The following is a 22,974-nucleotide window of genomic DNA, read 5'->3' as shown; positions in this document are numbered from 1 at the left end:
AGAGAGAGAGAGAGAGAGAGAGAGAGAGGATGTGATAGTTGTTTGAATTTAGAATAACTGCAACATGAACATGAAGTATAAAACCAGTCATTGGTTATTGTTAAGGAATCTTTAAAACACATCATATTGTTCATGTGAGTCTCATTCCACTAATAAAATGGAAACAGGATAAATGTTATTAAATAAACTGCAAGTCAGAGTCAGATATGAGTTGACTGCTATCATACGCAGTGAAACATGGGTGAACGGGGGCATTGATCTTGTCTTGTGAACCCAAAGTAAGATCAAAAATTGAGACATGATTAAAAAACAAAAACAACCCCCCCCCCCCCAGGAAGTCTTTCCCTCCCCTGTTCTATTGTCACCAAGGCCGCAGGCGACGGGCCTGACTGTTGCCATAGTAACATAATCGTCCCCCCCCCCCTTCTCGCTTTCTCTGTTCCTTTCCTGTAATGTGATATGTCTTATCAGGTTCAGTTAGAAATATTTTGCCTCTGCCATTTTGTTTCATGCATCGTTAGCCATCTTTGATCACCAAGTCGGCTTTTGCACAAAAGCCTCATTCTTGGCTTCCACAAACATCCCTCGTAGTTGCCTCAACGTGAGTGGGAGCAGCTGTGTGCACAGATCTAATAAAGAATCGGTGCTCGGTCACATTTCAAGAGTTTCCCTGGGACCTAACTTTCAAAGAACAACAACAACAAAAAACAAAACAAAAAACAACCAATCAAATGGAAGCGCCTCGGACGTAACGGATCTATTTACAGATCTGGCTCGACAGTCCTTCGAAACAAAACATCACATTAACAGGAAGGTTTCCACAGCTACTGTCCCACCACCAAACCTTGACCTAGACTTATGATATGTGCCCTCAGCTCTCACAGATAGTGTCAGAGGCATTCACTTCGTCTTCCAAACGACAGACCAGCTCCAGATCTGTCCCAACTGGACAAAATTATTTAGTCATCTCACACTATTCTGCTGCACTCGTCCACCTCTGGTTCTGTCACCCAGCCGCAGGACAAGTGAGGTCTGTTTCCAGACAGAGACTAGTGGCAAAATCTCGGTTAGAGAAGAAGGGGTGGGGGTATCAGCTCCACTGTCAAAGAGGAGTCCTTGTGCCCAGAGTGGCACACACACACGATCAATACTGGCATTGACTGCTCTTGTCCGAAGCCAACTGCTACCCTGCTAACTCAGACCCTGAAAGTTAGCTACTCAGTGTTGGGCGCTTGTGCCCAGTTAATACACTGAAGCTGGTGGTCCACCCCGGCAACACCTGGCACTGCAGGTAGGCCAGATGTCGCCCTGGAGCTCCAGGCGAACAGGGCTTTGCCACCAGCAATGGAAGTCCTCCTACGCCCAGTTAACGGCAACGATGGGCCGCCTTCTCTGCCCAGTTAATGCCAGCGATGGGCGCCAAGTTAACACCCAGCAGTGGAGGCGCACTGTCTGCCACAGGCGGTGATTAAGTTGGGCACTGGATGCCCCTCAGCCCTGCTTCACACGTGTAATTTACCAGGTGTGTGTGTCAGTGTGAGTGGGGGCAGCGTGCCACATAGGGTGCTGTTAAGCTCTCTGAAGCTGATGCAAACTTGCGGCAGTTTTCTCCGTGTTTCTCTCTCTCTCAGAGGGGAGCATATGAGCGTCTCACTGGGCTGCCAGATAAACGGTTCCCCCCCGTTTCTGGAGCTGCGCATTTGTGTCTTTGCGGTGCACTCCTGCTCTCTCTCTCGCTCTCTCTCTCTGGCCTTTCCCCGCGTGTCTCTCCTTTTCTCTTCCTCCACCCCCGCCTCGTTTCTATGGTACTGCAGGGTGCCTGAACCCCCCCGATGCCGCACGGAATTGGCAGCATCTGCTGGAAACAGGGAGCCGGAGCCGATTGCCTCCGGGAGCTGCCGCGCGGCTTTCTCTACTTTCCGTACCCGTGGGGAAGAGGCGGGGTGTTATTATTCCTAGCAGCGCGGCCTACCTGACCCGGGTCAAATGACTGTTGCCAGCCAGTGTTTTTTGGAAGGTGCTAAAGTAACGTGTCTCTGAGGGAGCGTTCTGGATCTCTGGCTCCAAATCCTTACCCCCAGCTTCAAAACAACCGTTGCATTTTGTATCCAAGGTTCCTACGGTGCCGATGGTACTTGTAAGGGGCAGTGGAATAGGGAACCGAGGAAAAAGCAGAGGTGCTTGTTCACAGGCGGCCCTAAACCGTCAGTGTGACCTCTGCAGAACCAAGTGTCCCAAATATGCCAGCCACAGAGAGCTCGGACTGGAGGCGCTGTGTATCAGATGTGTAATAATACCACTTTTACATTGACAGGCTGTCACTCCTTGGCTTTGTTTATTAAGAAGTGGCAGGGCCATGTGCTCAGAATGGCTTTTCCATGAACCTCATTCTCTCTCTCTCTCTCTCTCTCTCTCTCTCTCTCTCTCTCTCTCTCTCTCTCTCTCTCTCTCTCTCTCTTTCAAGGGCACAAGCTCCAAGACTCATATATGATGTCAAAAGCAAAGGGCTGGTATCCAGCCCCACAGATATGTCCTGCCTTGCTTTTCTGGATGAGAAATCTTGTAAGAATGGGATATTGTGTGGGTGGTAAGCCATCCTCTGACTCCAGAGGTGCATTGAGACAGCAGATAGCAGCACACACAGGGCACTTCACTCACTCGGCCAGTTTGCTGCCTACAACTGCCCTCCATCCAGCTGGGCTTTCTTTTATAATGCAGTTATGGACAATTCGTTTCCGACTTGTTCTGACAACAAACTCCCCCCAGCGAGCAGAAAGGTTTAAATATGAACGGAGCCATCGTTTGTCCGCTGCTTGAGCAGACCCCCACAAATCTGCAGTTTGAACACGGCTACCTAAATGAATCAGGGCTGGTCTCTTTTATTAGGGAGCATGTGTGTGTACCCGGGTGTGTGTGCGCACGCGTGCCTGTATGTGTGTGCGTGCGCGCGTGTGTGTGTGTGTTTGTTGTGTGGTGCTAGTATGGGGTCGTCTGCCATGTGATTATCCCTGTATGTGTGCGTAGGGGTGGTGAGTTAGCATGTACATGTATGTGTGTATGGTGTATGTGACTAAGCTGCTAGTATGGGGTCGTCTGCCATGTGATTATCCCTGTGTGTGTGTGTAGGGGTGGTGAGTTAGCACGTACGTGTGTGTGTGTGTGTGTGTGTGTGTGTGTGTGTGTTGCACGTCTTTGCATTTCGTTGATGAAAGTGTTGCATGGCAGTGATGGCCTGATTGATGAATCACAGCTGTGCATCTTCACGGGCTCCTGAGGTGCAGTGCCTGAAGTGTAGTAGAACCGTGTGCGCGCGTGTGTGTGTGCGCGCGTGTGTGTGTGTATGCACGCGCGTGTGTGTGTGTGTGTGTGCGTGCGCGCGTGTGTGTGCGTGTGTGTGTGTGCGCGTGTGTGTGTGTGTGTGCGCGTGTGTGTGCACGCGTGTGTGTGCGCACGCGCGTGTGTGTGTGCGTGTGTGTGTGCGCGCGTGTGTGTGTGTATGCACGCGCACGCGTGTGTGTGTGTATGTGTGTGTGCGCGCGTGTGTGTGTGTGTGTGTGTGTGTGCGTGTGTGTGTGTGCGCGTGTGTGTGTGTGTGTGCGCGTGTGTGTGTGCACGCGTGTGTGTGTGTGTGTGTGTGTGCGCGCGCGTGTGTGTGTGCGCGCGTGTGTGTGCGTGTGTGTGTGTGTGTGTGTGTGCGCGTGTGTGTGTGCGCACGCGTGTGTGTGTGCGCACACGCGTGTGTGTGTGCGCGTGTGTGTGTGTGTGTGTGCGCACGCGCGTGTGTATGTGTGTGCGTGTGTGTGCCTGTGTGTGTGCGCGCGCGTGTGTGTGTGTGCGCACGCGCGTGTGTGTGTGCACGTGTGTGTGCTAACCCGCCTAACCCCGCCCACCCCCACACCGCTCACCCACCCAAGCACTCCCACCACCCCCACATCACTCCCTGCCACCCTGCGTGCCCACCATCCCCACCTCACCACCATCCCCGCCTCACCACCATCCCCGCCTCACCACCATCCCCACCTCATCACCGGTAGTGTCACCCAGACAAGCTCTGCTGACAGGTCGGGCATGCGGAGGCTGCGATCGGCTGGCGGAGCCGCTGCAGGCGTCTGTCAGCTCTGGCGTGAGGAAGTGCGTGGAGGGGGTGGGGCCCGGCGTGATGGATGGCTACGGAGCGGGTGGAGAGCGGGCCGTGAAATGCGCTGCTCGGAAGAGAGCCGGCGGAATTGGCAGGAGCTGTAGGAGCGAGATGGGAACGCACGGTGGGGCAGGGGGAGGGGTGTCGACAACTCGCAATCTTTTTGCTGTTTGCAATAGCACTTATTTCTGGAGAACACAATGTAGCAAGCGAGCGCGCTCGAGGGGGTGAACGTGTATCAGAAGACCGAGGACTCTGGCAGGGCTGAAATGATCTTGTCAGAGGCAATAGCTTTCACGTTTGTTATGAAGTCGCTCATGTTTGATTGGACGGAAGGAAGATTTCCACCACAGATCTTTTGTACATCCTTCATCAGTGATGCAGCCGCTGACATCCGGACCTGATTGGCCAGGCTGGTCAGTCGGAGCCCTGATCTGTCTTCTCTCAGAACCTGAACTGAAAACCACATCTTTGGTCATAATCTGACAGTACTAGACAAGCTCAAACACCACAACGTGACAGTATCAGCATGCTTCTTCACGACACGTTCTGCAGACAAAAGGCAGCGATTAAGACCAATCTAAAGCTATGCACAAGCTGAATTAGCTTCATTTCCATCTCCTAATTAAGTTCATATTTGCATTCCCAAAACACCCTCATCACAATTCTGCTTATCGATCATGTCAGTGACATTCTCTTTTCCGGCTACTTTATATCTTTGCCAGCTGGCATTTCACAGCGAGACCTGCTGGGTTTTTTTCAGGAGGGAGGGGTTTTGAGGGAGGCTGGGAGATGTCATGTTCACTCCTGTCCAAGGAGGGTGTCTCTTCATGCTCTGATAGCCCCAGCGCTCTGCTAATCAGGCAGTCGCCACCAGGAGCTGGAGGATCTGCCGGAGTGTCGGCAGAGGAGTTTCTTTCCGCTTTCATCGGGAGCCTTGCCCTCTGCCAGAGCCCTGACATCACGGGTGCTCCGGACACCTGCGGCTGGGGGGGATCGGAGAGGACAGGTGATATTTAGGGGCTGTACAGAGCAGAAGAGATAGTGGCCCGTTCATGCTCCGCGGATGGATGAGACCCCCTGGAAGCCATGGCTGGAGTGTAGTTAGTACGTGAGCCAACACTTTGGTTTATGGAACAAATAGACGACCAGTGGTGGAGCCGAGCACGAGCCTACCCGGCTGAGATTGCTGTGGAAGCTGCTCTGTGGGAAAAGGCCCGTGGTAATGGCCATCTTTGGCAGTTCCCAATATAATGGGTCATTCAATTTTGACCAGGCACCTCATCGTGACGGGCCATCCTTTTGCCATGTAAGTGGAAAACCCCTGCCCCTTGCCCCACCCCTCATCCCAAACCTCCACTGCCTGAAAGAGAGATCATCCATTGGACGGATTTGTTTGGATCCATGATAGAGGAGCTGAAGCCTGGTTCAGCCCTGGGCTGTAATTAGCATGTGCATGTTGGCGCTGAAGAATCACGCGCCGCCCGCACCCTAATAAGTGCCTTTCAAGATCCCCTCACTCACGGAGCTATCTCGTCGTCATGAAATATGCATGCCACGGAGACCACGCTTGGCTCCCGCTGGATCGCTGTGAACTCCTTCCACCTGATCAATGCTTGCGCACTTGTGCCTGCTCTGGTGGAGGCAGGGAGGGCACTTAGATTACGGGCTAGATGTGATCACTTCCACAGCTTTTCTTTAGCAGTAAGGCTATTTGTTTAATAAATGTCCTCGTGCAGTCTGGGGGCCCCCATCATTTGTCGCCGTTTTAGTTAAAGAAGCAAATGAACTGCTTAAACCCGATGACGGATTGGATTCTGCACAGAAAGATTTTATTATTCTCCCTAATTAATAGGAGTGTATCATAAGTTGTAGTTTTATCAGTTGCATTGTTTCATGTTCTGCCGAGTTTGTCTCACACCAGTAACCAAGTGGGGTTGGCTTTGGTTTGGTTTGGTTTTTTCACTGGCTTGGTGAGGGCTTTTCATGCTTTATTGATATCCAACACATTTCAATTGTTTTATTTTGCTGCTTGTTTCCTTCTGGCATTATGCTCTCACTTACAAAGGGTTTATCTCTTAGCTCATGTTTATCTCCACTTTACCAGCCCAACAGTTCCATAAAACTCAATCCAAAGCTTTTCTTTCCCAGATTTTCCATCTGGACAACCTGCCCTACCCTCTAATCTCTCTGTTATTCTTTCTCGTGACCCTCCGTCCCTGTCCGAGAGACAGGAGGTTATGGAGTCCCAAAAGCCCCTTTCATTTTCTTCTGTCCCCCATCGCTCCTCCCATCCTGCCAACCATAAATACGCATTGCCATCCTCCCTCTGTCTGTGAACTTCATCGAGTTGTGCCTCTACCTCAGCTCACGTGTTCTTTTATGTAAGCCTTAATGTGCATCAGGCGTGGCGTTTCTTAGCCCAAGAATTTACGCAAGCAGTCCATGAGAATAGTAATGGATTTAAACAAGGCTTGGGGCCTGCATTAAAGTCAACGGGTTGATAATAAAGAAAAATCCCCCTTTTGTGACTTTGCGAGAGCCTGCTCTTGGACTGAACAGGCGTGAAATGTTTCAGCTCCCCGTTGTGGCACTGTTTGTCATGCCTTTTTGTGTGACTTCCCCCCTGCTATTCAGTTGAGGGCTTTTGTTTTTCTTTTAATCGAGGTTATTGTGACTTTCTGGAGCACACCGGAAAGGATATAAGCCATGTTCTTGGAGTGCACCTCCTGTTGCCTGCGGTTCAGACCCTCAAACGCAACCACTAAATGAACAACTCTCTGTAAAGATCCGGCAACCTCGTTCGTTTTAACGCCGGCTTGTTTTGGTGTAACTGAACAACTGCTCATGTTTCCAGTGCTAATTTTCGGCACCACAGGCTGGAGAAAACAGCTCTCACACCTCCGTTAAACATGACATGCCCACGGAACTGACACCTTTTGTATTAACCACTAGGTGCCAGGTGTCGGAGGAGATGGTGACAAGCCCCGATCCCCCAACCCTTCCTGCCTCCTCGATGCAGATCCTTGTGTTTTCCGAGGCCCATCAGAACTGAGCCAGTGCAAATCCAAGGGCACCGTGCGTGGTACTGTCAGAGCCTCAGGCTGATGAATGGAGCACATTCCCTCACACGCCGCTGATCTTCTTCTGACTGGAAATGAGGAGAACAGTGATTTGGCGGTGGAAGCATCAGGTGCGGAGGCGTTCAGCGCCACCTCAGACAGACACACACTCAACCCATCACTCTTGATCGTCTGCAGAGAGCTGGGAGGAGTTCTATATTTTACCGCTGTGTTAAGTTCTACGTCACTAGGCAGAATTTCAAACTTTTACATGGCGGTTTCTGTGTGGTTCGGTATCCCCGTCTCTCTAGACTCCTCAACCATTACGGAGGTTCCATCACGATGTGGTGTACACACCATACACATCAATATATGCTCATGCACACATGCTCACCGCAAAGCTAAAGGGGCGGTTATCTCTGCCAACCCCAGGGGGACCACACAGGCCTGTTCCCTATCTGTTTCGCTCCTAACCACTCTCTCTCTCTCTCTCTCTCTCTCTCTCTCACTCGCTCTCTCTCGCTCTCTCTCTCTTTCTCTCTCTCTCTCTCGCTCTCCTCTCTCGCTCTCTCTCTCTCGCTCTTTCTCTCTCTCACTCTTGCTCTCTCTCTCTATCACTCTCTCGCTCTCTCTCTCACTCTCTCGCTCTCTTTCTCTCTCTCTCTCTCTCGCTCTCTCTCTCTCTCTCCATGTCTCTGTGTCTCTGCAGTATGCTCTGTGCTCTGCTATTATTGATCTGAGTACAGATGAAATCCAACTGCTTTTTAACAGCCATGTTGATTTAAACAGCATGTTGGGCTCTGTTTCATCGATATCCAGTGCGGATGAATTATTAAACACAGCTTTCCTGGGCCTCCGTCTTATAACATAAAGTGCTTTTCTTATAAGTAGCAACCCTTTGTAGATAAACAGGCCCATGTTCATTGTGATAATTGGGACCATTAGTTGTTAGGAGAAGTGATGGACGTTGAAAACAAACAGGATTTACTTAGACGCCTCTGACATGACTGGTGAACACTGGGAAAGAAAAAAGCCTTCCATTAAATGAAATTTGATTATATGACTGGAGAAATATTGCTCCCATGAAGTGGATAAGGTTCTCACTTCTGGAAGTTCCTCTTTACTGCGGAAGCCTCATGTCTGTGACATTAGTGCTCCATGCCATCGGGCTAGTCTTTAAAAATGGTGATGACTCAGTTTGGGGACTTGAAAACAGTCCAACCTCTAAGGCATGAATGTGTAGGCAAAGCAGAGGAGATGCAACACAGATCACAGAAACAGTACGTTTTGCTGAATTATTAAATAAAACGATTAAAATTTTAAATGAAGGGTTGAGCCATGATGTAGCCATCCATAAACCAAATTATGCCAATTGTGAAATAGAGAGAAATATGAGGCGAAGATAATGAGAATGTTTACACTGTATTATTTAGGTCATGGCACATAAATTAAGTTCTGGAACTAAGTAAACGTTTGATCTGTAAAAAGTAAATGTTTGATCTGTAAATCTTTGCTTAAGTGACGATGGCACACAGATGACACACAGTAGTGAAGGGGGTTTCTGGGTTATCTGTGTTTGTGGTGCTTTCATGGGGCTGCTCAGATGATTCCTGCCTGCCAGCTAAAATCAGCCGGGTTGACAAAGCAGAATGTTGTCCTAGTCAGTCCGAGTGAGTCCAAGTCAGTCCGAGTCGTTCCTTATTGAGTTAGCAGGAGACTGGAAGAGTACAGGTGCCGTAGAACAAAAGCTAATGCTCGGTGAAATCCAATTGGCTGGAGGTCATTCATGGGCCCCGGGGAGGGGTGCCAACCGTCACTGACCTTTGTGTAAGGTCAGTGTATATCTAATATTGGGAGACCGTTTTATGCTACTCAGAGAGACATCCGTCCCCTGAGGCCAATTCAGCTTGGAGTATATCTTCTCCTGGTTGACCAGACCCGCATATCCAGGCACGGACCCGGAGCCCTTCATCCCTGCCCCAGAGGACCTTCCTGACCCACAGCTGTCCCTCGTACGGCACTTCCAGCTCAGTGTGACCTGCATGACCTTTCCCCTCCCTGTGGGGAGTTTGCCAGTGAAGCAGTGGCATATACCCCCCAAAAACTCAATCTGTCTTCATGAAGGAGAGTCGGATCAATAGGATGCCATTATGGGGTTGAAGAGAGAGAGGTGACACAGCTGTTTCTTCCCAGAAGGGTTTGTTGTAATTGTTTGTGTGAGGCTGATGTGGCTGTGTGGAGAGAGTGGAGGGAGGCTGGAACTGTTTCGTGGACACGTGCCCTCCGTGGAGAGACCCTCTGTGGAGAGACCCTCTGTGGAGAGACCCTCTGTGGAGAGACCCTCTGTGGCATAGAGACAGGCCCTCCATGGAGAGAGACCCTCTGTGGAGAGACCCTCTGTGGCATAGAGACAGGCCCTCCATGGAGAGAGACCCTCTGTGGAGAGACCCTCTGTGGAGATGGGCCCTCTGTGGAGATGGGCCCTTTGTGGCATAGAGACCCTCTGTGGCATAGAGACCCTCTGTGGCATAGAGACAGGCCCTCCATGGAGAGACCCTCTGTGGAGATGGGCCCTTTGTGGCATAGAGACAGGCCCTCTTTGGAGACAGGCCCTCTTTGGAGACGGGCCCTCTGTGGAGATGGGCCCTCTGTGGAGATGGGCCCTCTGTGGAGACAGGCCCTCTGTGGCATAGAGACAGGCCCTCTTTGGAGACAGGCCCTCTTTGGAGACGGGCCCTCTGTGGAGACGGGCCCTCTGTGGAGATGGGCCCTCTGTGGAGACAGGCCCTCTGTGGCATAGAGACAGGCCCTCTGTGGAGACAGACCCTCTGTGAAGAGAGACCCTCTGTGGAGAGAGACCCTCTGTGGAGAGAGACCCTCCGTGGAGAGAGACCCTCTGTGGAGAGAGACCCTCTGTGGAGACAGGCCCTCTGTGAAGATGGGCCCTCTGTGGCATAGAGACAGGCCCTCTGTGAAGATGGGCCCTCTGTGGAGATATGCCCTCTGTGGAGATATGCCCTCTGTGGCGTGGAGACAGGCCCTCTGTGGAGACAGGCCCTCTGTGAAGATGGGCCCTCTGTGAAGATAGACCCTCTGTGAAGATGGGCCCTCTGTGGCATAGAGACAGGCCCTCTGTGGAGACAGGCCCGCCATGGAGAGAGACCCTTTGTGGAGATATGCCCTCTGTGGCATAAAAGACAGGCCCTCTTTGGAGACAGGCCCTCTGTGAAGATAGACCCTCTGTGAAGATGGGCCCTCTGTAAAGATGGGCCCTCTGTGGCATAGAGACAGGCCCTCTGTGGAGACAGGCCCTCTGTGGAGACAGGCCCTCCATGGAGAGAGACCCTCTGTGGAGAGAGACCCTCTGTGGAGACATGCCCTCTGTGGCATAGAGACAGGCCCTCTGTGAAGATGGGCCCTCTGTGAAGATGGGCCCTCTGTGGCATAGAGACAGGCCCTCCATGGAGAGAGACCCTCTGTGGAGACGGGCCCTCTGTGGAGACGGGCCCTCTGTGGTGTAGATCTAGGCAGAGGAACCTTAATTACCAGCCATGATTAAACCCACTGGGTCTCGTTGCTCTGTAAATCAGTGTGGTTTACACAAAAGTGCACATGCAGCTCCTACAACTGTGGGGATATCCCGAAATCTGTGCCATGACTCAGTTCTTCTCATCACTTCTATATTTAATTTATTAGCAGGCTTGTGTTGTTAACTGACCATTGAATTCTTTCCACAACACACTCTGTTCAGCAGGGTCTGTCAAAAAGCAACACATTTCTTGGCACTGAGGACAAAAGAATTGACAAACCCAGCAGAGTGAAGCGGCTTCTGTTACCGGCAAGGATTGTAATCGCTCATGCAGTCCCATATGACTGCACTCAGCCGCTGTACAACACCTCTGCCCTCATCTACCTCAGTGGGTCATGTCTTCACATACTTTCATCAGCTGGGCTAAAAAAAAAAAGTTTAATCAGTGGAGGACTTAAAAAGAGGCCACTGGCCAGGTGTGAAAAACTGCCCTGGGTCAAACAGAGGCCACTGGCCAGGTATGAAAAACTGCCCTGGGTCAGACCATTGCTCATGGCTGCACTGTTGGAGAGATGGATGTGTCATTCAGGAAATTACTGTGCTGTTGGGGAGATGGCTGTGTGGTTGTAGAGATGGTTTTGTTGTTGCAGAGATAGCTGTGTGTCTGGAGAGATGGCTGTGTAGTTGGAGGGATGGCTGTGTGGTTGGAGAGATGGCTGTGCTTTTGGGCTGGGTAACACATTGAATGATTCAAAGTCAGTGTGGAAAAGTCAGTATTGCAGTATCACGAGCACAGGATCAAAGACCTGGGTGAAGGAGAGCAGCAGAGAGATGCAGGATAGCTGTGTTGTTGGGGAGATGACTGTGCTGTGGGGGAGAGTACTGTACTGTTGGAGAGATGACTGCGCTGTTGAAGAGATCGCTGTGCTGTTGGAGAGATGACTGTGCTGTTGAAGAGATCGCTGTGCTGTTGGAGAGATGACTGCGCTGTTGAAGAGATCGCTGTGCTGTTGGAGAGATGACTGCGCTGTTGAAGAGATCGCTGTGCTGTTGGAGAGATGACTGCGCTGTTGAAGAGATCGCTGTGCTGTTGGAGAGATGACTGTGCTGTTGAAGAGATCGCTGAGCTGTTGGAGAGATGACTGCGCTGTTGAAGAGATCGCTGTGCTGTTGGAGAGATGACTGTGCTGTTGAAGAGATCGCTGTGCTGTTGGAGAGATGACTGTGCTGTTGAAGAGATCGCTGTGCTGTTGGAGAGATGACTGCGCTGTTGAAGAGATCGCTGTGCTGTTGGAGAGATGACTGCGCTGTTGAAGAGATCGCTGTGCTGTTGGAGAGATGACTGCGCTGTTGAAGAGATTGCTGTGCTGTTGGAGAGATGACTGCGCTGTTGAAGAGATCGCTGTGCTGTTGGAGAGATGACTGTGCTGTTGAAGAGATCGCTGTGCTGTTGGAGAGATGACTGTGCTGTTGAAGAGATCGCTGTGCTGTTGGAGAGATGACTGTGCTGTTGAAGAGATCGCTGTGCTGTTGGAGAGATGACTGTGCTGTTGAAGAGATCGCTGTGCTGTTGGAGAGATGACTGTGCCGGTGAAGAGATCGCTGTGCTGTTGGAGAGATGACTGCGCTGTTGAAGAGATCGCTGTGCTGTTGGAGAGATGACTGTGCTGTTGGAGAGATCACTGTGCTGTTGGAGAGATGACTGTGTTGTTGGAGAGACAGCTGTGCTGTTGGGGAGATAGCTGTGTTATTGGTGAGATGACTGTGTTGTTGGAGAGACAGCTATGCTGTTGGAGAGATAGCTGTGCTCTTGGAGAGATGACTGTGTTGTTGGAGAGACAGCTGTGCTGTTGGGGAGATAGCTGTGCTCTTGGAGAGATGACTGTGTTGTTGGAGAGACAGCTGTGCTGTTGGGGAGATAGCTGTGTTATTGGTGAGATGACTGTTGACTACAGTTGGGTTGGTGCTGATTTTGTGATCAGATCAGATGGCTGTATAGATTATCTTTTCTCATTTGAACGGTGGAACAATTGATATGACAATAGGAATACCAATCAGAAATAAACACATAGAAGGTTAATACTACATTCTTACAATCCCATATCAACAGAAGTGGCAGGTTTGCCAAATTGTTATTGAAATTAAAATAATTACAGAATATAAATTCATAGACTACACCCTCACAAATACATTCCCATGAAGTGTAATTTTGTTTTTCTCTCCAGTGAAACATACAAACATCAAATTACATACTGCAGTGGAATACAACATATCACATTTAGAGAACCAAGAAACAACAAGGGTTAGTACTGTGACGTCAACAAATCTTATTTATTTATTTATTTATTTGCTTGTTACAAAATCCCCTTTGGATTAAAAGTAAAAAAAAAACAAAACATTCTTTTGAACTTTTCCTTCTCGGTAAGAATCCAGTAATCTTTGGGTTATTTCATAAACATCTGAAGATAATAAATACTGTTTGTTTATGTTTGTTGACTCCTAAAGCAAAGGATACACAAGCAAAGGCCCAGATCATAAATTCTAGTCGCAACTCTGTCTCTCTGTAATGGAATTACAGGGACGTCCCAGAAAAGTCAAACATACGTTTTTTTCACAAGTTCATCTGATGTTTCATGATGTTTTTGTAATATCTACAAAACAGATGGTCATGTTGAGATCCCATAACAAGAGGCTTGCTGGCCAAAGTGTCAAATCAGACTGAGCTCTGAAAACATGCTTGTCTCTCAGAAATGCATGGACTGCCCTGATTGGTCATAGTTAAATTAGGAGGGGATTCACAAATCAGATCTAGACTTTAAGGTCTAGGAGTGTGTGGTTGGGCACCGTGACTGGTGCACTGCTGACATTATTGGGCAGGACAGGCACGGTTAACGCCAGGTCCGGGTTAATGCACTAGTAAATGAAGAAATTGTCCTTTGTAGGGTTTTCTGTCTTTTAATAGCAAAATCAAATTAAGGTCTGTCACAGAAGGTGAACCCCAGCATCTGTGCTTGCAGTGCAGATGATCACCAATCCAAGGCCATTTGTATTCATCCCAGCTCATAACACTGTTATTATTACAGTGGCCAGTGATGTCTTGTCCCCTGTTTGACGTGACTGGCTTGATCCGTGTCCCTCTGAGAGCATGAGCAGCTGTGCAAATGTGTCTGGCTCACTGTGTACGTTTAGGGCATGACTGCTTGTACATACCTCAGATTCAAGATACATGTACAAGCACATGTACAATGTACAATGGAATCATTTTTTATGACTCATATCTATAAATTGTGCCTGCTAGAGCAAAAGAAGACCAGTACAATTTAACACAGTCCAAGGAGATCCATACATGCTGGGGATAGTTCAGGGAGGGAAACGTACACCCTCATACTGTCCATCACCACTTAGGGTGGCATATGTGCCTTTTTGAACTCAGAACTGAAGATAATATTATTGCAGGATCAAGGCAATTTGCCAAGAGGACACACGGGCCCCTCCGAAATCTCTTAAGAACCTTTAAACCAAAGTAAACAACCAAGGAGATCAATCTTTAAAGGCAACTCATGATGAAACAAAGCCTGCAAACTGGTGTCATATTACCTGGGCTTGCCGTTGATAGGGACTATGGACTAGAGTAGTTGTTATGCCTCTTTAAAGCACCCACTGGCACTGAAATCTGTAGGAGAAGCCCAGAAACACGTCACCTCCAGTCTACCATTACAGAGATGCAAGATGTGTCGCTCTATTATGCACAGACACCTCTGTTTCTAATGTGAACTGTCTTTCAACTGGAATGTATATAAGCGAAGGCAGGTTATGGTTACAGACCTGTGCGGTTGGCGTAAGAGCATGTATTCTCTAAACGGACAAGCATGTTTTCTTGTCTGAAAAGTATTACCTTTACAGAATGTAACAATCTGTGAGTATATGATACTGCTTTTATGTGCAGCCGTGCTAAAAGGACTTTTGTTAAGCGGTATCGAGTTAGTATCGTGTCCGCTGGACGCTGATGTGACGGCTCTATGACCCAGCGGATTGGACTCCCCCGGTCTTCTGCGAGAGCTCAGCAAAGCACGGAGCAGCAGGGAAGGAAGTCATTAGTGTACTGAAGTCCAGTTCGTAGCTGTTGCCGGATACCCTTCTAACTCTTCGAGCACAAATTCCAAGCATTTTTGTTTGTCTTTTTTTCCCTCGCCTTTTTCCTTTTTCCCCTCTCTCCGCGCGGCTCCGTTTTTTTCCACTCTCGCTATTTCAGCTTGTCTTGCTGCTACTTGGGATCTCGTGGAATTACGCATCCTCTCTGGAATCCAGATTTTACAAGGACTCTGATTCTCGGGATATTTTCGCTCATACACGCTGAAGTACACCAACTGCTTCATAACAGTCGAACTTGGCACAGAACACAGCCAGGGATTCTTTGCACTTTTAAGTCGATCAGTCCAGACATATGTAAATCATATTACTAGCGACGCTTTTCCACAAACGGGCTGAACATTTAAAACAACGGAAAGTTTCCCCTCGGTCCGACCTCACTGTACAATCAGGGGGAAACTGCTGTCCGTCCGCCGTGACTTCGGAGCCGCACGTCCCACAGAATATACTCTCAATCTTGCCTCCAACAGTTTCGCCCCTGCGTAAGATCATACTGCCACTGACGGTGCGCCCGGGACAAGACCAGAAAACTTGTCTCCGTCTTGCCCTGATTTGTATAACCTACCGGATTATAAGGGGCCGCTGCCTTGGACAGATATTGCCGTGCAGGGCGCACCGTAAAGGTCCTGGAGGGGGAATGCTGCAACTGAGAAAAGGCAGGAGACACCATGACTTGGCCACTCAACTCTCATGAATTACACTCCTCTGCTCTTGTGATGTTTTGATGCGGTACATTTTTGGTTACAAATATGATGAAATGGCAGCCCCGGAAGAAGGTAAGATGCACATAGGTTATCCTCTCCTTGGTTAACGCCGTTTCCAGTTAGACTCGCATAATAAAGTGCCTTTGGTTTGTAGAAACTACAGTCACGTTTTAAGAGACTATCTGATGTACGCAGTAGCATAACGTTACCGGTCAGCGCCACGGTGTCTTAAAGGGGTTTTTATCTCCACAGCCTGTATCGCTGCTGCTGCTGAAAGTTTGCGCCTTGACAAATGGGACACGTTTTACCCACACGAGGGTTCGGCGCGAAATGCGGATTAGCTTTATTCTGTCCATCCAGCTGGTGCTCCGGTTATGCGTTGACTACTTAAAATGACACACAGTCTTGTTTTGATACGTTTACTTTTGCGTTGTGTACTGTCATCGCCTGGGTGGCTGTAGCGTGGGTCCCACCTGCACGATGATGACATGATGACTGACGCCTATCGGAAACTTTACGCACGTCCAGGAATATCGTGGGAAAGATCGATGAGGTCAGGGAGGCGCGCGTGGACTGCGTGATGCTATTTTCAGTGACATGATTCATAAATTGTTGTAATACATAGATGTACTTGCTATTTAGTGACAGCCACTTTACACTGGCGGAAAGCAGCATCTTAAATGCAATTACGTATCACATGCAAAATTACGAAAACATTAAGGACATCAAGGCGTGCAATTAGGCCCATGTCGTTATTATCCCTTGTTGACAAATGAGCGGAAAAAACAATGCTGAAAAATACATACATATCGCTCAAGCAGAAAATACACACTGGTGAAAAACGCCTCTGTTTATTTTGTGCGGTGTCCAATCTGATTACATGGGACATTGACCATCCCTTTGCCTGACGTCCTGAAGTCAAAAGCGGTAGTTCCTTATTTGTCCACTTGGGGGCAAGCCTCTGTAGATCAAAGGAACTTGATTCCTTCTCCTTTACTCATATAAAAAACAGGCCCTCTCGCTTGACAGCGCTTTATTTTTGAATGCATTTTGATTGCTTTGCTTTGTGCTTTTAATTGGAGTAGTTAATAGTCGGTTTGTTTGAATTTGCCAGGATTAACATGATGAAACAGTGGAAAAACAGTGGATTTGCAAATAAAAGATTATGACAAATAGTGAGTGAGTCATCTATGCAGCTGTAGCGTGCGTCTCTAAGAATCTGTAAACAGACCTCCCCGCAGGTTTCTAAAACCCTTGCACAGCTGGGGAGCCACGGTACAATCACGGAACACGCGGGTTTGAGTCAGCACACCGGCGCGTTCGTCATTCAGCTCGCCACTGGCGGAAAAAAAGCGAGAGAATGATAATAACCGTAAACAAAAGACGCCTGCTGCCAACGCGCCGCTCGGCAGGTGTCTGGTTGTGTTGTATGCCGAGGTCGCTTGATTGCGATTTCCACCCTTTCCATCACACGAGACTCGGTGTTTAGGCCTCCCTAGCTGATCAAAGCACCGCAGGTCTCACTCGGCTCCAAACGGGGGTTTTTTTTTTTTGCGTTTCCGAATTTGTGCAGGGGCCGGATGCTCCACAAACTGCCTGCAGGCCGCAGGATTGCTTACGCTTATCTCATCTTAACTATTGTTTTAAAGAGCACTAATAGTGATGTATGTGTTGCATGGCAGTGAACCTGGGATTTGTGTGTGTGTCAGAGGAACTCTAGAGGGGGAGAAGCCCCAGACAGGTCCAGTAGGGCCAGAGGTTTGGCTCTTCTGTGCTCCGCTGGCCTGCACTGTGCATTCTTTGCAGAGTTGGCTCAGCACATTTCCTGCAGGGTTTAGTGTTTCCACTCCTAAGCGTCCATAAGTCAGAGAGGCCACACTGCACACTGCCACATCCTCAGTTTATCCAGGCGGGGGTGTGAGGTGTGTATGTGACCACCTCCTTTCAGACGGCCTGTCCTGTGTTCTGATGTGTGTGCCACCATGCCACCATGCGTCACTGTGGTTTTGTAAAGGCTTTTGTTCTGCATCAACTAAAAAATCCCATGGAATGGCACTCAGTAAAACGTCTAGATATCTGCCGTGCTTTCACATTGAGAACCGGAGCAAGTGTTGGGGTGGCTAAGATGCCGTTACGAAATTTCTGATTGGGGTATTAGGACAGATCATAGTTGATCCAAGCTTGAGGGCGTTCTATAAAATTGCATTACGAAAGCACTGGCCTTCAGCCCTTGGTAAAATGATCTCTCCAAACAGTTAAGGCTTTCTTCTCGGTTCAGGCCAGATGTCTCCTGATGGTCCCTCTGATTAACTGTGAACTTGGAGAGTCTCGTCTTCAAACATAGCCAGCTGCTTGCTCCCAGTGACATGCAGAAGTACGTCAGCACAAGCTCTTCCCCTGCTGAAAGCCTCTCGTTTCAGAGGGTGTCTAAAACCTTACCCTACACCCTCAGGCCCAACACAGTACCACCCACAATCCCCCCCCCCCCCCTCGTGTGGGTTTTAACTCCTCCCTTCGTTTTAATTAGACTGCAATCTGTCGGTCATCTTCTTTTCTCACCCCTAAATACTCAAAATACCTCCAGACCCATTTATCAAAACTTTCAGTGTAAAATTGCTAGATTTTGGTCACACTCATGAAAGGTTTAGAGGCACAAGCTGACCTCAGCTGATCTTAGAACAGGACTCTCTCACTAAGCCTATATTAACCTCAGAATCACATGCAAGATTCTTAATCTATAGGGTATGTCATACTAAACATATATAATATAGTATAAGATCTGTGTGTGTGTCAAATATAAAGTTCTAGGTTTGGAAAGGGAGTTTATATAGCAAATATTATTAGATTTCAAAGAGGTCATACTTGTATAAAAAATAATAACCAACATATAAATTCATGGTCACATGATTAATACAGACTGCAAATAAACACTTACTTTTGGTCCTGAGCGTCCTGAGAGGAGGCTGCATGTTGTCTCTTAGAGCTTAATTCAGAAGGCACATTCTACTGGGCTGTGATCTTCTTCCTCCAACCCTGAGACCTCAGGAGAACCTCCTCAGTGCTCAGCCCAAATCAATACAGGCAGCTGCAAACACAGGCACCTCTTCTGCTTCCAATTGGCTTACGCTATTATGTTGAACGGTGCTTCATAGTTCTCCGGGCGGCCGCGCCAAACGCGAACACACTTGATATCACTTCCGGGGAAAGGCGATTTTGTTGGGTCCTCGGATTACAAGGATTCCCAGCCTCTCTGACCTAGCGGAACCATCTCAGCAGTTCATCAAACCCCACCCACCCCACCCCCCTCTAGCACTTCCTCCTGCTCAGTGACGTGGGGGAGAACCGGGCCCTAGAGGTGCCTTATTTGTTGGCTGGGTCGCAGAAGGGGTAGTGGGGTAGTGTGGTCGCAGGTGAGGGGCGGTATGGAGATGTAATTATTCATGGTGTCAGGGCCACTGAATCAGGCTCGCAGAGGAGCGTGTGGGCCACGGCCGCCGAGTACCACAGTGCCCAGCATCCCGCTGCTTAGTGATGTAAGGAGGAAGAACGCCAGGATGATGAAAGTTGCTGAAAGACAAAAAAGAAAAAAAGAAAAAAAGAAAAACAAGCAAAAGTGAAAAACAAGAAAAAGTCCTTTCTCCCTTTTTCCTTTCTGGTTTCTGGGGCAGAGTAGATGAAACCCAACCACAGATCATCTGCTGTCCTTGACATTGTGGGAATGGGCTTTATTTTTAGCTTTCTAGTTTGTATTGAATTGCCATGTGTTATTTCCATGTGTTATCATGACCCATCAGGAATTATAGGAATTTTTTATGCGCTTATCTGTTATTTTGGGGTCTTCTTCTGACCAGGATAAGTGGTCATGATTCTGCATTCATCTTGGTAAACATCTCAACTGTGTCTGCACAGTGCAGCATGTCCCCTCTGGTAATCGTTTCTGCAGCGCTGACCTTTGCAGTGCTGCAGTGTGCACACTAAACTCTCATATGTGTAACATTTGTGGCGTACTAAGAATCCTCCTGTTTAAAGCCATAATCTTGTCACTTAAGTCGCAATTGTCGTATTGTCCCAGGATTCAGTGTTTTAATACATACCGCAAGGTGTACTGCACTCAAAACATGTAGCACTAACCTCAGTACAGACACAATATAATCACAATAAATCCACAATACAGCGTTTTGTCAGTGTCGAGTAGCTTTAGTTGTAGTGGAGGGACGTTTTTCTTAGCTCAGAGAGGTGGGAAGTTTCTTGCCTCCTTGTTAATGACATTGCAGCAGGACCTGATGTAGTTGGAACATCAGTGCAATGGCCTTAACCCTTATCTTACCGTAATGGTCCGTTGCTACAACCTGATGTCCTTGCTCTTAACCTCCAAGCACCTTCAGAGCCTTATTTCTGCTCTCTTCCTAATTTTATTTACTGATCTATAAATAATTCACTCTCTATGAATACATTTCTTATCTGATTTTATATCCATCTACGGACCACTCGGGACAAGTGGGTTTGAAAGCACAGCCAGTCCAGTGGAACATTCCGCATCCGTGCAGGAAGGGCATTGCCCAGCAACGTTCCTCATACTGGGACCTGCACACGGGGAAGACGGAGGACTCCAGAGCAGTGCGGGACCCAGACGTCGGCGCTGGGACATGCCAGCTGGGTGTCCTGCTGGGCGCGTTGGGGGAGCCAGCAGGGGACCGCCTGATGTTCGCCTGTCCCGGAGCTTGAGAGGTGTGCGCAGGGAGCGTGCCAAGTCCGGCTCCCGCTGTACCCCAGCAGGAGTTCCACGTCTCCTCCCCGGCTCCGTCCGTGGACCATCCTGAGATCTTCCTATCGCAGTGCCCTGCTCAGGGAGCTCACGTGATTGGAAAAGCCATGGCCACATTGCACAAGCAGCATTTGAGAATGTGAAGTGGTGCAGACAGTCCACACCAGTCCACCGTACCGAGCAGTACATGCATAAGAAGTATGCATATCACCGGTCAGCACTGGCGAATATTAAAATAGCATTTGTAGGTGGTGCAGCCTTTTAACAGTTTTATTTTGATGCAGAAATCGTAGTGGACTGGAAGTCTTGGCATTTTACCGCCGCAAGAAATAATCTCAGCCAGGCACCGAAGCATCTAATATGACCAATAAAACTTTTGACTGAAACCAATTTACATGATTTTCTCTTTCCCCGAGGCAAGTGAATGAGTTAATTAGCTGGATGTGGTAGTGATGGTGGTGTGTTCATGAGTGTGTGTGTGTGTGTGTGTGTGTGTGTGTGTGTGTGTGTGTGTGTGTGTGTGTGTGTGTGTCAGGCAGGAGGAGGCTTAAACCATGAACGCCAATGCCTGCTCCGGTTTTTGGCCTTGAATGTTTCCTCAGGTAGATGGAGATGGCCATTGATTAGGGGCTGTGTTTTGTGTGTGTGTGTGTGTGTGTGTGTGTGTGTGTGTGTGTGTGTGTGTGTGTGTGTGTGTGTGTGTGTGTGTGTGTGTGTGTGTGTGTGTATACATGTGTATATGTGTGCGTGTGGGTGTAAGTATGTGTGTGTGTGGATACCAACTGAGGCCGGAGTCGTTGTTTTGGGGCATCCAGGGTGGCGGATCTGCAACTAGAAGCCATGAGTGGAGGAGCCGTGTGGGGCTCTGCTGTGTGTTGAGGTGGAAAGGCCCCCGGCGGAGTCTGTCTCATCTCCAGCCCCGCCCACCTCTACCCGCACCTGCGGGGGGAAAACAGAGGCAGTCTGGAGTCTGACTACACAGGCTGGCCCAGAAGCCTGTTCCGCGCTTTAATGGGCTGATTTCTGTGCAGAGCCCATTTCTGAGGTTTTGCCAGCATGTGTCTTTTAGCCGCCCGCCTTTCATCAGGATGGATGAGTAATGAGGTGCATCTCTGGCTATGGGGCGTGCACAGCTCTGATGAGATGCCTGGGCTTGTCGCGGTGCCTGTGGCTCCTGGTTGTAAGCTGTTCATTTGAATGCTCGGTCGTGTCCTCTCATCCGACAGCTGAGTGTGTGCTCCTGTCCAACCATAATATGCTTCATTGAGAGTCTGCTAAGACCTCAAATCTTCCTCCTTCTCTCAGACTTGGTTCATGAACAAGATCAGGGAGATTTAGGGGGCTCAGTCTGGATTGTATAGGTCCTGTATAGTCTGGTTGCTGTGGGGGAGGGGGGGCATTTTGGGGATGCATAGATTTAAATTTACATTTACAGCATTTGGCAGACGGTCTTATCCAGAGCGACTTACAAAAGTGCTTTGACATTCTCTAGAATGAGATTGGCCACTGATTAAAAACGAATGGGAAAGCATGTAACTGGACCACTGTATCACAGCAAGTCCCACCTTCGATGAAAAGAACCAATGGCCCTGTTGGTAAAGAAGTGACTGCTATAAAGCTAGGCCTATCATATTCGAAGCGTCTTCAAATCTTCGGCCCGCTGTTGTGGCGATATGTGTATAAGCCTGAACAACATGAAAAAAAATTTTTTTTGTGTTACTAGAGTAAAAGAGCTTGCTTTTTTTTCAGCTTGTACTGGTGATTTTAAATATGTATTTGAAACAATATTTCAGCTACCAGTTTCCAGTCTATAGATCTCACCCCCTTCAAAGATATAAGAGCCCTAAGACTTAAGATAACTGGCTGGAGGTGGTTCCAAGATGGCTGCCGAAAGGACAAACTGGCCAATGAGGTCTTTGGTACATAATACACCAGCGACTTTCAAGGCGGGGCCGTGGGGCACTAAACCCTACAACACAGTGTTTCACACCGTGATTGACCAGGCGTGTCCTTTCAGGTCTGGTTTACTTCTTTATGGAGATAAATCTGGCCTTCGTCTTGGTCAGTTATCTGTCGGTCTGCAGTGGCGGGAGTGGGGCCAGCGTGCCTGCTCTAGAAACACACTCAGGCGTGGAGACGCTGCGGCAGTCTTAAGCTCTTGTGTCTATGCCATCATCCGGTCACACTTGTCCACACTCCCGGCGTGATCCGGACATGTTCGGTCGCCTACGCAGTTGTTGCTGGGCTGAGTGCAGTGCCGTTAGCTTACCCGCGCTAACAGACAAAGGGTTCGAGCGCAAACGGTAACGATGGCGACAGTCAAACGTTAAAAACTTCACGTGTTTAGGCTTTGCTTTTGCGATTGGCGGCGCTAGCTTTACTTGAGCAGCGCAAACGCGGGCATATTTGTCAGCTGCCGCGAGGTAGCGGTAGCGGCGGGAAATGCTGAGGACTCTTGAAGGGCGGCTGGAGAGCGAGTGAGAGAACGCTCCCTTTTCGCACCGTGAGAGTAGAGTGGAGTAGATCTGCCCCACGACAGCCTGACTGCCCCGCACGTGCCCAGCGGCTCTGCTGCACCTAAGGGCAGGAAGTGGTCATCGGGGTCTTCTGGAGATTACAGCGACCCT

The 22,974-nt window shown here is 49.0% G+C and overlaps 1 protein-coding gene across 5 annotated transcripts in view; it reads left to right on the top strand.

The window, feature by feature from the left end:
* ttc28 (tetratricopeptide repeat domain 28) overlaps positions 1-22,974 on the top strand; it is a 153,923-nt gene that overhangs the window by 39,322 nt on the left and 91,627 nt on the right. The window contains exon 1 of one of the 5 annotated variants that reach the window (XM_081702863.1): positions 14,774-15,654. The exons of the other annotated variants lie outside the window; for them this stretch is intronic. Within the exon in view, the coding sequence (XP_081558989.1) occupies positions 15,628-15,654 (27 nt within the window). The 5' untranslated portion in view covers positions 14,774-15,627. Of the gene's footprint in view, positions 1-14,773; positions 15,655-22,974 lie in introns of those variants that run through there. 5 annotated transcript variants of the gene reach the window in all.

Source organism: Electrophorus electricus, chromosome 19, assembly GCF_041902795.1.
Source record: "Electrophorus electricus isolate QZ-2024a chromosome 19, ASM4190279v1, whole genome shotgun sequence".
NCBI lineage: Eukaryota > Metazoa > Chordata > Actinopteri > Gymnotiformes > Gymnotidae > Electrophorus > Electrophorus electricus.
The sequence above is the reverse complement of the archived record's forward strand: the minus strand, read 5'-3'. Positions and strand labels throughout refer to the sequence as shown.